Here is a 14,273-nt window from a genome sequence, read left to right on the forward strand (position 1 = left end):
CAGCAGGTTGCAGATTGAAAGGGCTTATTGGGTTACAGTGCACAGGTCAGGGCTAATGCAGCGTCCCCGCCCAGTCCTAGTGCACTTCCACTTGTGTAAGGATAAGCAAAAAGTGATAGAAGCTTCTAGATTACTGGGAAATGATCCGCATGCACTGCTGTACAAGGGGTCAAAAATCATGTTTTTCCAGGATTTTTCAGCAGCTGTAATTCGAAAGTGGAAGTCCTTCGATGAAGTTAAAAAGAGGCTGAGGAACCTGGGCATCCAATACTCCATGAGATATCCCGCAGTGCACCATTTCAGCCATGAGGACTCAGTTTATACATTTGACTCAGCAGATAAAGCAAAAAACTTTGTAGACACTTTAAAATAGATGGATTGGCCTGAAGAATACAGTGAATATTTGTTCTCTTTTCCTTCTTTCCCTTCCTTTTTTTATTCCTTTCTTTCTCCCTAATAATTTCTTTTTTGGAAAGAGTGGAAAACCTTGGAATAAGTTGTTCCTTTTTTTTAATAACTGGATTTTCTGATGGGGAATTTTGTGGATGTTCTTTGTTGTCTCCTCCCCTTTTTTTTGTTTCGTCTGTTTCCCTTTTAGTTACAAATAGGGGGTGACATGAAGTCAGGGACGGGTGGAGTGTTCATCCTGAGTTTGTCTTTTTTATGTTGATTTAAGGATCATCTCTTTTTTTTTCTGGCCTAAGGCTGGGGCACAGTCTGGGTTTGAAGGAGCTGTGAAGGAGGGGATGGCTAGGGTGAGTGCCCCCATGGGCAGGGGGAAGAGTCTTCCATTCAAGATTTTACAGTTGGTTTTCTTTGTAGTTTTTTGGTAGTAATAGTTGTTTATAGTTATGATAGAGTAGTTTTTGTATATATAGTTCTTCGACTCCATGACTCTTTATTTACTTATGCTCGGCACTTTGTAAGCAGGGTTCTCATTCCCAGGGGTTCAAGGGTCTCTGAAAGGGGATATGGCTGAGTGTCTTATTAAATGGTGCACCTGGAACTTTAAGGGAAGTCATTTGCCTATTAAAAGGATAAAAGTGCTTTCTAGTCTTAAGAAGGAAATGGTTGATATCGCTTTATTGCAGGAAACCCATCTTGATGATGGGGAACACCTGAAATTACAACAGAGGGCCTTATGACCGGGTATTCTTTTCATCCTTTACTACTAAGAGTAGGGGAGTGGTGGTACTTATTCAAAAAAATCTTCAGTTCACACTATTAGAGCAGGTGAAAGATGAGCAGGGATGGTTAATGATACTTAAAGCCCTGATACACAGGGAGGAATATGGCATTTTAAATGTCTACTGTCATCCAGCACATCCCCTCAAGTTTTTGATTAGTGCTTTCTCTAAGTTGAGTGCTTTTGGAACATGGCACATTATTATGGGGAGGATTTTAATTGTCTTTTGGATCCGACAGTAAAATTGGGAATATAGCTGTCTCTGATCATGCGGTGGTGAAGGCCAAAAGTGAAGGGCTAGGTTTACGGCACTGGTGTTTGGACTCTTTTCTCCTTAAGGATTCCAAATTTGTCAAATACTTTTTGAAGAAGTTTCAGGCATTCTTGACTATCAGCTCAGGCATGGCTAGTAGTCCGTCTATGTTATGGGAGACTGCTAAGGACTTTGCTAGGGGATTAGCTTTTTCCTATTCGGCTAGCTGGAAAGGACAGAAAGAGGAACAGCAGCGTCTATTTGAGACGTAGTTGAAAGCTGCCAAGAAGGCACATTTTGCGTGGCCTTCGTGACTAAGTTACAGTGGATCACGGCCCTCCAGGCTGCCTTGAATTTAATACCAACACAAAACGCAAAGAAAGAACTTGCTTTTGCTAGACAAAGGCTGTTCGAATATGGGGATCGGCCAGGGAAGTACATAGCGTACCTGACTGCAATCAGAGACAGCGCCGGGGTCCTTACATATGATGCTAAAAAGATTAATGAAGCTTTTCGGAGCTTTTACTCTGAATTGTATCGGTCTGAAGGTTGTGAAGACAGGAGGGCTCTTTTAAGAACTGGACCTCCCAGGGGTAACAGCCTCTCTCCTTAATGCACTCTTGGACAGCTCAGGAAATACAAGAGGCAGCTAGGCAACTTCAGAGTGGGAAAGCGCCTGGCCCTGATGTTGGAGATGTACAATCACTCCTATATGCATGAATGCCTATCACCATCTTTGAGAGAAGCTAATATTTCCATAATTCTTAAGAAGGGGAAGGTTCCTGAGGATTGTGCCTCATACAGGCCCATCTCTCTATTAAATTCTGATTTTAAGGGGGATCTAAGATGGCGGCGATCTGAGAAGATCACACTGCAGAGCTTCGCATCGCAGCAGGAGCAGGACGATCCTTTAACCCACACAACCCAGGTCATCACGATTTCTTGGGGCATTGGAAAGATTATGGAGCCCCAAGAAACATTTAAAAATTGACTTAGCTGTATTTTCAGCTGTCCAGAAATGCCTAAAAAGGGAGGAGGAGCATCTGAGGCCGGGCCTGCAGCTCAGCCTGCAGCAGCCTCGGAGCCGATTATTCTCCAGGACCTGGTGAACCAGCTCTCGAAATCTCGTGAGATGTTGGGGAAACAGATTGAAGAGAAGCTGGCTCCAGTCTCTCTCATGCTGCAGAAGCATGAGCAGCAGCTGGGAGACCTGGAGAAGAGGACGGATGAGGTGGAGCACAGGGTCACAGTGGTGGAAGCTGATGCCAGTTCATTCAAGGAAGAGATCCAAGCCCTGAAGACGCAGGTTCGTAATTTGCGTGACCAAGTGGATGATCTTGAAAACAGGGGCAGGAGAAAAAACATTCGGATCATTGGTCTGCCTGAGGGTAAGGAAGGTGAGCAGCCTGTGGAATTTGTTGAAGCTTGGCTTCCGACATTCCTTGACTTGGAGACTGGCATGAGAGGATTGAAGATAGAGAGGGCTCACTGGGTCGCAGCACGAGGTCAGATCTGGGTCAACACCCTCGTCCTTTCCTGGTGTGGTTCCGTCATTACCGGGATAAGGAGAGAGTCATGGAGGCTTTCAGACTCCAGGGGAAGGATCCAAAGGCCCTAATTTATGAGGGGAAAAAGATCATGTTTTATCAGGAATTTGCAGCGGCGATCCAGAAACGAAAATCGTATGATGGTGTCAAGAGAAGACTGAGGGAGCTTGGGATTCAGTACTCCCTGAGATATCCGGCAGTGCTTCGGATCACCTTAGATGGATCCGTGCATCTCTTTGACACATCGGAGAAGGCAAGAGACTTTGTGGACAAACTAACCTAAGTTAAACAATTGTAGTACGTATAAATATTGTTGCTTGGATATGCGTTTATCATTCTGTAAAAGAAATGGAGGAAATCCGGTTGGAGCTTTGTTTTTCCCCTTTTTTTTCCTCCATTGAAAATAATTTGGTTCAAACAATGTCTGGTGGTGGTTAAGATGTACATTTTAAATTTCTAAATTAGGACATACCAAAGTATGGGTGGGGTATTTATTCCCCCTTTTTTTATATAAAAGAATTTTTTTTATTCATATTGATATTCTATGGGGTGTTTATTCTTTTTAGCTTGTGCTTGCGTTGCGGCTCTAGCTGGGAGAAGTGAAGGTGGTTTGAGATGGTTAGATGCCTATTTATGGGCAGTTCGGGACGGGTAGTTGCCCCCTCTGGGCAGGGGGTGAGTTCCCCTACTCAGCGCTATCGGCGCTTTATATGTTGGTTTGTTTTCTGGTTTTGGTTGTTTTTTATTTTTAATAATTTTGTATGTTTGTTAAATGTAGTGGTTTTAGTTTATGTAGTTTTTATATTTGGTGGACCATGCGACACTAAGGCTCAGCTATTTGTGGTTCCGTTTCCTCCTCTCTGGAATTTAAATGTAATTGCAGAAGATTATGGCTAATGATTTGATTAAATGGTGTACCTGGAATATCAAGGGAAGTCACTCACCAATTAAGAGGAAGAAGGTACTCTTGATTCTTAGAAAGGAGAAGGTGGATATTGCTTTGTTACAGGAGACACATTTGGATGACAAGGAGCATCTGAAATTACAGCAGAATGGCTTTGACCAAGTTTATTTTTCATCATTTAATACCAGAAGTTGGGGAGTGGCTATATTGGGAAGGAAAAATCTGTCATTTAAATTGTTGGAATGTGTTAACGACACATACAGGAGGTTTGTAATTCTTAAAGCCTTGATAAATGGGGAAGAATATGGCATTTTAATTTTTCTAAACTGATAAGTCTCAAGTCTTGGCACATCATTATAGGGGGAGATTTTAACTGCTTCTTGGACCCCACAGTAGACAGGTTGCCTAAAGGTCCCTGGATACCCTCTGCACAAACTAAACAGTTATTGGGTTTGTGTGGGGAATTAGGATTGGTGGACGTCTGGAGGTGTCTCCACCCTACAGGTAGGGATTTCACGTTTTTCTCCAATCCGCACAGATATCACACGAGGATCGATTTTTTTCTGACCCCTGCGGTAACCCTGGATCTGGTGGCATCCTGTACGATTGGTAATATTGCCATCTCTGATCATGCTCCAGTGTACCTCATGATTAAAATTAAGGATGTTACAGTGGATTCAAGGTACTGGCGAATGGACCCCTTTATTCTCATGGACAGCAAGTTTGTGGAGTATTTCTCTAGGGAATTTCGGGCATTCCTAGACATCAACATAGGCTCGGTTGACAGCTCATCTGTTCTCTGGGAAATTGCCAAAGCCTATGCCAGAGGGTTAGTTATTTCATATTCCACAAGTCGGAAGTGGCAGAAGGGTGAGCAGCAATGTCTCCTTGAAGCACGGTTGAAGGCAGCCGAGAAGGCCTATTTTGACAGATCCTCGTTGGTGAAACTACAGAGAATTACGGCACTGTGGTCTGCACTGAATTCCGTGCTCACGCAGACGACAAAGAAGGAGCTGGCTTTTGCAAAGCAAAGGTTATATGAGCATGGTGACACGCCAGGCAAATACTTAGCATATCTTGCCAGAAAGAGAAGTGCCCCACAAACCATTACAGCGATTAGGGAAGGGTCTGGGAACCTAACATGTGATTCTAAAAAGATTAATGTGGCGGTCCAGAGATTCTACTCTACGTTATATCAGTCTGAGAATTGTGAGGAGGGGCAGGCCAAAATGGAATTCTTTTTTAGAGATCTGAAAAAAGAGATGGGTGTGACTCCCAAACAACAGTCCTTTCTCAATTATCCATTATCAGAGCAAGAAGTGCAGGAAGCTGTGAGGCAGCTTCAGAGTGGAAAGGCGCCCGGTCCTGATGGACTTCCCAGTGAATTCTATAAGGAATTTATAAGTATACTGTCAGGCCCGATGCTGAATATGTTTAATGATTCATACAGTCATGTTTGTCTCCCACCATCTCTGAGAGAGGCCAATATTTCACTTATCCTTAAAAAAGGGAAGGATCCGGAAGACTGTGCTTCATACAGGCCCATCTCGCTCTTAAATGTGGACCTTAAGATCCTCTCTAAGGCTCTTGCATTAAGGCTGGAGATTGTGTTACCCTCTATTATTAAAGAAGATCAAACGGGCTTCATAAAGGGTCGCAGATCCTCCAATAATGTTAGGAGGCTACTTAACGTAATTCAAGCATGCCAACAGCAGTCAATACAGGGATTGGTGATTTCTTTAGATGCAGAGCAGGCATTTGACCGAGTTGAGTGGCCGTACGTTTTCTATACTCTAGACCGATTTGGTCTGGGCGAAGTTTTCATAAGATGGGTAAAGGTTCTCTACAGTGTACCTCTCGCGGTGGTCATTACCAACAGGGTACGGTCAAGCAATTTTAATATTTCTAGGGGCAGCTGGCAGGGCTGTCCCATTTCACTATTACTTTTTACGTTGGTGATTGAACCATTGGCAGAGGCCATTTGTGGGGATCTCAATATATCAGCTTCAGAAGTGAGTCAAAATTACATAAGATCTCGCTGTATGCAGATGATGTTCTAATTTTTTTGACAAATCCAGCAGTCTCAGTGCCTTGCCTGATACAATGCATTCACGTGTTTGGCGCTTTTTCAGGGTATAAGATTAATTTTGCTAAATCAGAGGCTATGCCTATGGGTGACTCTTGAGAGTGACTATAGATTCCCATTTAGTTGGTTACAGTGGGGTTTTGTGTATTTGGGCATATTCATTACTCCAGTTCTGGATTGGCTGTTCAAAGCCAATTTTACTCAATTATTTGAAAAAATTAAACAAGATCTCCAAAGATGGGAGGCACTTCCAGTCTCATGGTTGGGTCGGATTGCACTTATTAAGATGAATATTCTCCCTCGTTTGCTATACCCTATACGGATGCTCCCCCTGATTTTCAATAAACAAACACTCAGGAGACTGAACAGTTGGTTCAGCTCCTTTATCTGGCACCGTAAACGGCCCCTCATTAAATTAGCCAAATTGCAGCTGCCTCACAGATTGGGGGGAGTAGACCTTCCGGACATTAAAAATTACCAATTAAGCTTGCTTTTGACCTACGTAAGTGATTGGGTTTGTGGGGACCCTCTTTCAATATGGCTAGATATCGAAGTCTCCCAGGCAAGGTGTCCCCTTACCAGTTTGCTGTTTTTGGACAAGGTGAGGACAGTTAGGGAATATTGCCATAACCCAATAGTCATCAATACTGTTAAAGCATGGAGGGCAATTCAGCAGAGGGAATGTAATATTGACAAAACATCTTTGTTTACACCCTTAGTGGGTATGCCGAGTTTTCAACCAGGTATGATAGATTCAGGATTTAAACGTTGGGCAGCTCGGGGTATATCTTGCCGGGGTGATTTATTTGAGGGAGATGTAATGATGTCCTTCGATCAGTTATATGGAAGTAAGAGTTATCTAATAGAGACCTCTTTCGTTTTTTTCAAGTTAGGGATTCTATTCAAAAAAAGACCACACTTTTGACTGATTCCCTACAAATCTGACATAGAAAGAGAGGTACTAAGGGATAAGAGTACACTCTCTGTCAGTACTCTATATCACTCTAGATCAGATGAGTCTGATCAACTCTGCAAGATGTGGGAAAGAGAGCTGGGTGTTGAAGTTTCTTCAGAGGCATGGGAGGATATTTGGGAGAATGCAAGGAAGATATCAATTTGCAATATGACCCATGCTTTACAGTTGAAGATTCTCCATAGGGTCCACTTAGTCCCAGACCATTTGTCAAAATTTAAACCAGGGGTATCTTCAGCATGTCCCAAATGCAAGGTCTGTACGGGTACTCTTACCCATTGTCTTTGGTCTTGTGACAGGCTTCAAACATATTGGAGCACTGTGGCAGAGGCAATGGAGAGGATTTTAGATGTAGGGGTGGAGAAGGATCCTATTTCTCTCCTTTTGGGTCTACCCATTTTATTTCTTACAGACGCGCAAAAGAAAAAACTTTTCAATATTCACACGTTCTGTGCAAGGAGAATATCTTGCTAGGTTGGATATCTGAAAACCCCCCAGGCCTGTCGGGTTGGCGGAAGATTGTTATGGAGCATATTCCCCTGGATTTTCTCACAAATATGGTACACCACAAAACTGAGAATTTTTACAAGACATGGCAACCCTTTTTGAAATACCTGACACAGATTTATCTGCCACACTAACAAGGGCTTTTATATAGCTGTAACGATTGTGTTTCATGAGTCCAATATCCAGGGAGGAGGAACTGTGAACGTATGAGTGTTTTGTTTGGCTGAGCTGAGTTATTACTATTTATTTGTTTGTTGTTAGGTATTTATTTAGTTAGTTAAATAGCTAGTTTAGATTTTTTAAAAATTTTATACTTCTCTATATATGTTTATACATTCACATAGGAGGGTGGGTTGGGGAATTTTTTTATTATTTGGGTTTAGTTTTGTACTACTTTTATACTGTTTTGAATTGCATTGTTTTGTATTTGTTGTAATATTTAAAAATCTATTTTTTCTTAATAAAAATATATTACTAAAAAAATTCTGATTTTAAGATTCTGTCCAAGATCCTGGCGCAGAGATTGGAAAAGGTGTTGCCCCATATTGTTAAAGAGGACCAGACAGGCTTTATAAAGGACCGTAGCTCCTCTAATAATATTAGAAGGTTGCTGAATATGGTCCAAGATTGTCAGCAATGATCAATTCAGGGGTTGGTGATTTCCTTAGATGTAGAGAAAACATTTGAATGGGTGGAATGGCCATATCTTTTTTATATCTTAGAACAGTTGGGTTGGTTGGGATCTTTGCTAGGTGGGTGGAGGTTTTATATTGTTGCCCTCTGGCCATGGTCATCACCAAAGGGGTGAAGTCTGGGAATTTTAGGATTGGTAGGGGTAGTGCCCCCTCTCACCATTGTTGTTTACGTTGGTGATACAGCTGCTGGCAGAGGCCATTTGTCAGAATGTCCACATAACCGTTCCGGAAGTGGGATCGAGGGCACACAAGATTACACTGTATGTGGATGATGTCCTTCTGTTTTTATTGAACTCGGTGACCTCCGTACCCCATTTGATACAATGTATCAATTCATTTGGGGCTATTTCAGGATATAAGATGCTATGCCTTTGGGGAACCTCAAGGATGTGCCAGAAGTTGAAGGTGGTCCTAAGTTCCCTTTTAATTGTTCACAAGACAGGGTTCCGATACCTAGGCATTTTTATTACCCTCAAGTTTGATCTGTTATTTCGGACTAACTTTGCTTACTTGCTCGACAATATTAGGCGAGATCTCCAGAAGTGGGAGGTTCTTCCAGTTTCATGGCTGGGTCGAATATCTCTCATTAAGATGAATGTTCTTCCTCATTTGCTTTATCCCATGCATATGCTCCCTATAATGTTTCCCAGGTCAACGCTGCGGAAGTTTATGGGATGGTTTGGTTCCTTTGTCTGGCATCGTGGGCGGCCCCTCATCAAACTTACTAAATTGCAGTTGCCTCAAGGAGGGGGAGGAGTTGATTTCCCAGACATCAGAAGGTATCAGTTGAGTTCCCTGTTGTCCTTTGTCTGTGACTGAGTAGGTAATGATCCAAACTCAATATGGCTGGATATTGAGGCCTCACAGGCAAAGTGCTCTCTTATTAACCTGTTGTTGATGGATAAGATGAGGACAGTTATGGACCACTGCCGGAACTCCATTGTCATTAGTACAGTCACGGTATGGAGGGCAATGTGTCAGAGTGTGGGTTGCGTATCCAAGACTTCGCCACTTAGACCAATAGTTGGCATGCCACGGTTCTGACCAGAGATGATGGACTCAGGGTTCAAACTATGGGCAGCAAGAGGAGTTTCCAGTTTGGGAGCCTTGTTTGAGGGGCAGGTTATGATGTCTTTTGAGCAACTGAGCTGAAAATACGGGTTGCCCAGCAGAGACCTTTTCCATTTTTTTCAGGTTAGGGATTTCATCCAGAAGAAGACTACGCTTCTAAGCCCTATAAGCCCGATACAGAGAGGTTGTTGCTACAAGCAAGCACCTTTCGGTTAGTGCCCTCTATCGCTTGCTGGGTGGCAGGGCCTGGCAGGATATTAACCTTTGAGAGATATTAACGGTTTTGAGAGGTCTAGGAGCAAGAGCTAGGAGTGGAGATCTCTTCTGAAACATGGGAGAACATATGGGAGAATGCTCAAAAGATCTCAATCTGTAATGGGACATGCATTACGCAGTTAAACATTCTGCACAGGGCTCATCTGGCACCAGACTGTCTGGCGAAGTTTGAAAAAGGGGCATCTTCAGTGTGCCCCAAATGTAAAATAAGTATAGGTACTCTTACCCATGGCTTCTGGACATGCCACAGGCTCTGTGTTTACTGGAGCTCTGTGGCGGGAGAGATCGGGAGGGTATTGAGGACTGAAGTCAAAGTAGACCCGATATCTCTCCTCTTAGGTCTACCGAATTTACCATCTTTAGACGGGCATGGAAATAAACTATTTAATATTCTTGCATACTGTGCATGGCAGAATATTCTGATGAACTGGGTGTCTGAGAACCCGCTGGGTTTGTTGGGATGGCAGTAATTAATTATTGAGCACATTCCCTTCAACCTTTTTACAAACATGGTGCACCACACAACAGACTATTTTTGTAAGACATGGCAGCCCTACTTGAGTTATTTGGATATAGGTTTGTCAGCTATCTTAGCTAGGGCATTTGTTTAACCAGAATGGTTAGGCTTGTCAAGCCCTGGACCCTGGAAGGGGTCTCCTGTGTTAATATATATACAATGCTCCCGTTCCATTGTTTGGGAGCTTTGCGCCGAGCATAGCTATTCTGTATTTTGTGGTTTTATTTTTTTTTTGCTTTTCTTTCTTTTTTTGATCTATTAGTTATTTACTGATTTATTGGTGTTGCTTTGCACAGTGTTAGGTTTTGTTTTGTATTATAGAGTAGGTTAATAATTAGAAGACAGTAGTTGCATTGCAATTTGTGCTTTTTTTCTTTTTATTATACTGGTATTTGTTATTGATTGTATTTTTCAATAATTTTACATGTTTGTAAAGTTAAAAAAATTTGCTAATAAATATATTTACGAAACAAAAATCAGAGGTGGATGAATACTGGCATGCAATGGGAGGGAATGGCCCTGGGAGTCAGGACCCTACGAAGTCTCAAAGCATCAGGACAAACATGGACAAGGAAAACTTGTAGTGATTGTCACCCACTACGCTACCTGATGAAATGAGACTGACTCTCCTTGACATCAAAGCTGCAATTGACTGTATATGGCATCAAACAGCTGTAGCAAAACTAGAATCAACAGGAATCAGGGGTGTCTGTTGGTTAGAGTCATAAGTGGCACAAAGGAAGATGGTTGTGACTGTTGGAGGTCAGTCATCTCAACTTCAAGACATCTCTGCAAGAATTTCTTAGGATAGTGCCCTAGGCCTTACCACTTTCAGCTGCTTCATTAATAAACTTTACTCCAATATAAGCTCAGAAGTGGGGATGTTCGCAGATGATTCCACAATGTTCAGCACTATTCACAACTCAACAGGAGCAGTTCATGTCCAAATGCAGAAGCCCTAGGAAATATCCAGTTTTGAGTTGAAAAGTGGCAAGTAAAACTTGCACTACACAAATCGGATAATGATAATCTCCAACAAGAGATAATCTAACCCCTGCCCCTTGACATCAGAATTACTCCAAATGTTCAGGGTTGCCATTGATCAGAAACTAATCTGAACTAGCTATATAAATACAGTAGCTACAAGAGCAGGTCAGAGGTCCAGAATCCTGTAGTAAGTCACTTCTTGACTCCCCAAAGACTGCCCATCATTGAAGTGTGATGGAGTACTCCCCTGCCCCCGACCTGGATGAGTACAGTTCCAACAACACACAAGAAGCTTGAAACCATCCAGAACAAATCCTACTTAGTTAACCCCTTTGACAGTATTTTCCAAACTCATGACTACTTCAATCTTGAAGGACAAGGGCAGCAGATATGTGGGAATGTGACCACCTGCCACTTCCTTCCAAGAGTACTCACCATCCTGACTTGGAAATATATCGCCATTCCTTCAATGTTGTTGAGTCAAAATTCTGGAATTCCCTCTTTAATGCCATTGTGGGTCTGTACATGGATGGCAGTGGTTAAAGGCAGCAGGTCACCACCACCTTCCTAAGGGTAACGAGGGACGGCAATAATGAAACAATGTGTGGACAAACTTGGTTAAATAGTGGTGAAAGAGATTGTGTTGCCACTTTATTGCAGTGGATTGTCCACTGTGGTTAGGTCTATTTTAATTGTGGGCAAGGTGAAATTTTTAACTTCCACAAATAATAAAAAGCTCTATGCCACAGATGATTTACAAAAATTATTTTTGTCTGTAACATGGCAGTTCTGTGATAAGGGACATTGAGAAAAATTACCATGCTGTGTAAGTAACTAAATTCTATGCACACTTCAGTTTTAGCAATTACTAATGGAGCAACTTAATAGAGTGAAATATATTTTAAGAAAATTGAGCACTACTTTACACAAATATATTACAGACAAATTACTAATGAGAGGTGACATTAAACAAACAATGGAATGAGATTTATTCTAGCAGGTACTGAGAATTGGAACAGAAGCCTACCTTGAAGTTATCATAATTGATGCATTAAGAGCACCATAACATGACACAGAGACTGCTATTGGGATGATCCATTTCATTACTCCAAGGGTCTCGTCTGCAAATGTCTAGAGGCAAAAGAAAGTCTTCAGAGCACCTAATAAATTAATTTATGAACTCTAAATTTTATTTTCTAGATTGATCATGATACTACATGCAACTGACCTGTCTACTATCAGTTACACCTTGAGCCTTTTATTTTCCTAGAAATATCCTATTTTATTAGATAAAATATGTTTTCTAATCAAATCTCTTTCTCCAAAATATATTGGTTTTCTTTGATCAGGATAACTGAAGGTAGGGTGTTTAAATTTTTATGCCAAGAGGATAAAATGTTTTGGATGAATAATCTATAGTCAATGAGACGAGGACCCATAGAATATTATAGAATCATAGAACATCATAATTTGTTGTGTATGTTTGATGCAATTTCTGTCCCCTCCACTTAAATTAGTATGTTTACATCCCTGGTAGATATATTTTAAACTGATCAAATTAGTTTTGTTTTCCTAGAGTGCTAAAGGGTGCTTTTAAATTGTTGGGTTTGTCCTGACAAAAAAAAGCCAAAGACCTACTTATACTGGCTGTGGTTGCAGCAGCACTGGGACCTTCGAGAACAGACGTCAACAGAAAAAAACATTTAAAGGGAGGCCTTGCAACTGTCAAGTTACAGTTCCAGCTCCATGGTCGTCAGGAATGATGTGAAACTTGAAAGTGTTCAGAAAATATTTACAAGGATGTTGACTGGGTTGGAGGGGTTGAGCTATAGGAAGAGGCTGAATAGGCTGGGGTAATTTTCCAAAGTCTTTTCCCCAGGGTGGCGGAGTCCAAAACTAGAGGGCATAAGTTTAAGTTAAGAGGGAAAGATTTAAAAGGGACCTTTTTCATGCAAAGGGTGGTACGTGTATGGATTCAGCTGCCAGAGTAAATCGTGGAGGGTGATACAATTACAACATTTAAAAGGCATCCGAATGGGTATGTGAATAGGAAGGATTTAGAGGGATATGGGCCAAATGCTGGCAAATGGGATTAGATTACTTTAGGATATCTGGTCAGCATGGACGAGTTAGACCGAAGGGTCTATTTCCATGATGTACATCTCTATGACGCTCTTGGTGAGTCAGAGCTGATATTCTGTTTGGTGTTGAGGCCCACAGCATGGGGGCCTTTTCAGTATTAAGGCTACATTTTCATTATAAATTGCTTGATTTCTATTTCAGCAAAAAACTGTTGATCATCCAAAGTGGGACTAAGACAAGCTACAGTACACTATAGGTATGTTGGCAATGTTGGTATTTATTTTAAGAGGACTTGAATATAATAGCAAGGATGGACTTCTGAGGCTCTCGTCAGACCATATTTAGAGTATTGCGAGCAGTTTTGGGTCCCATATCTCAGGAAGGATGTACTGGCCTTGGAGCAAGTTCAGAGGAGTTTCATGAGAATGGTCCCAGGAATGAAATGCTTAATATATGAGGAATGTTTGAGGAATCTGGGTCTATACTCAATGGAGTTTAGAAGGATGAGGGGGGAATCTAACTGAAACTTACAAAATACTGAATGGCCTGGAGAGAGTGGATGTTGGGAAGTTGTTTCCATTGGTAGGAGAGACTAGGACCTGAGGGTGCCTGAACGTCTTCAGCCACAGAGTGGTAAATCTATGGAATTCACTATCACAGAAGGCTGTAAAGCCCAGGTCATTGAGCATATTTAAGACTTTTGATTGTCAAGGGGATCAAGAATTACAGGGAGAAAGTGGGAGATTGGGGTTGAGAAACTTATCAGCCATAACTGAATGGCCTAATTACTGCTCCTATGTCTTACAGTCTTATGTTCTTTTTCTTTTTAAAGAGATCCTTGTATGAATATCATGCATCAGTCAAATTATGGACAGGCAAACAGTTCCAATATTCTGCCAATGCTATCCTTAAACTAACCACTGGAAGGTATGTATGAACAAGCCTGTGTGCTATTTTTTGAATTTGACTCCACCTCATGTCTGTAGGAAAATTCTAAATTTTTCATAACTTATTCACTTAACTTAAACCATAAAATGTAGGAGCAGAATTAGGCCATTTGTCCATTGAGTCTGCTCTGCCATTCAATCTTTTGTTTAGTTACGAATTAGTTTTATTGATTTTTCATGTGCTCTTCATTATATCGCCATTTGATCATGGGGGATATATTCCTTTACCCCATTCTCCTGAC

At 41.6% G+C, this 14,273-nt stretch overlaps 1 protein-coding gene across 1 annotated transcript in view; it reads right to left on the reverse strand.

The window, feature by feature from the left end:
- The window catches only part of LOC122558545 (Y+L amino acid transporter 2-like), a 93,102-nt gene that overhangs the window by 15,027 nt on the left and 63,802 nt on the right, over positions 1 to 14,273 (reverse strand). The window contains exon 5 of the mRNA XM_043707254.1: positions 12,030 to 12,133. Coding sequence (XP_043563189.1) covers positions 12,030 to 12,133 — 104 coding nt within the window. The remainder of the gene's footprint in view (positions 1 to 12,029; positions 12,134 to 14,273) is intronic.

This window comes from Chiloscyllium plagiosum, chromosome 17 (genome assembly GCF_004010195.1).
Source record: "Chiloscyllium plagiosum isolate BGI_BamShark_2017 chromosome 17, ASM401019v2, whole genome shotgun sequence".
NCBI classification, from domain to species: domain Eukaryota; kingdom Metazoa; phylum Chordata; class Chondrichthyes; order Orectolobiformes; family Hemiscylliidae; genus Chiloscyllium; species Chiloscyllium plagiosum.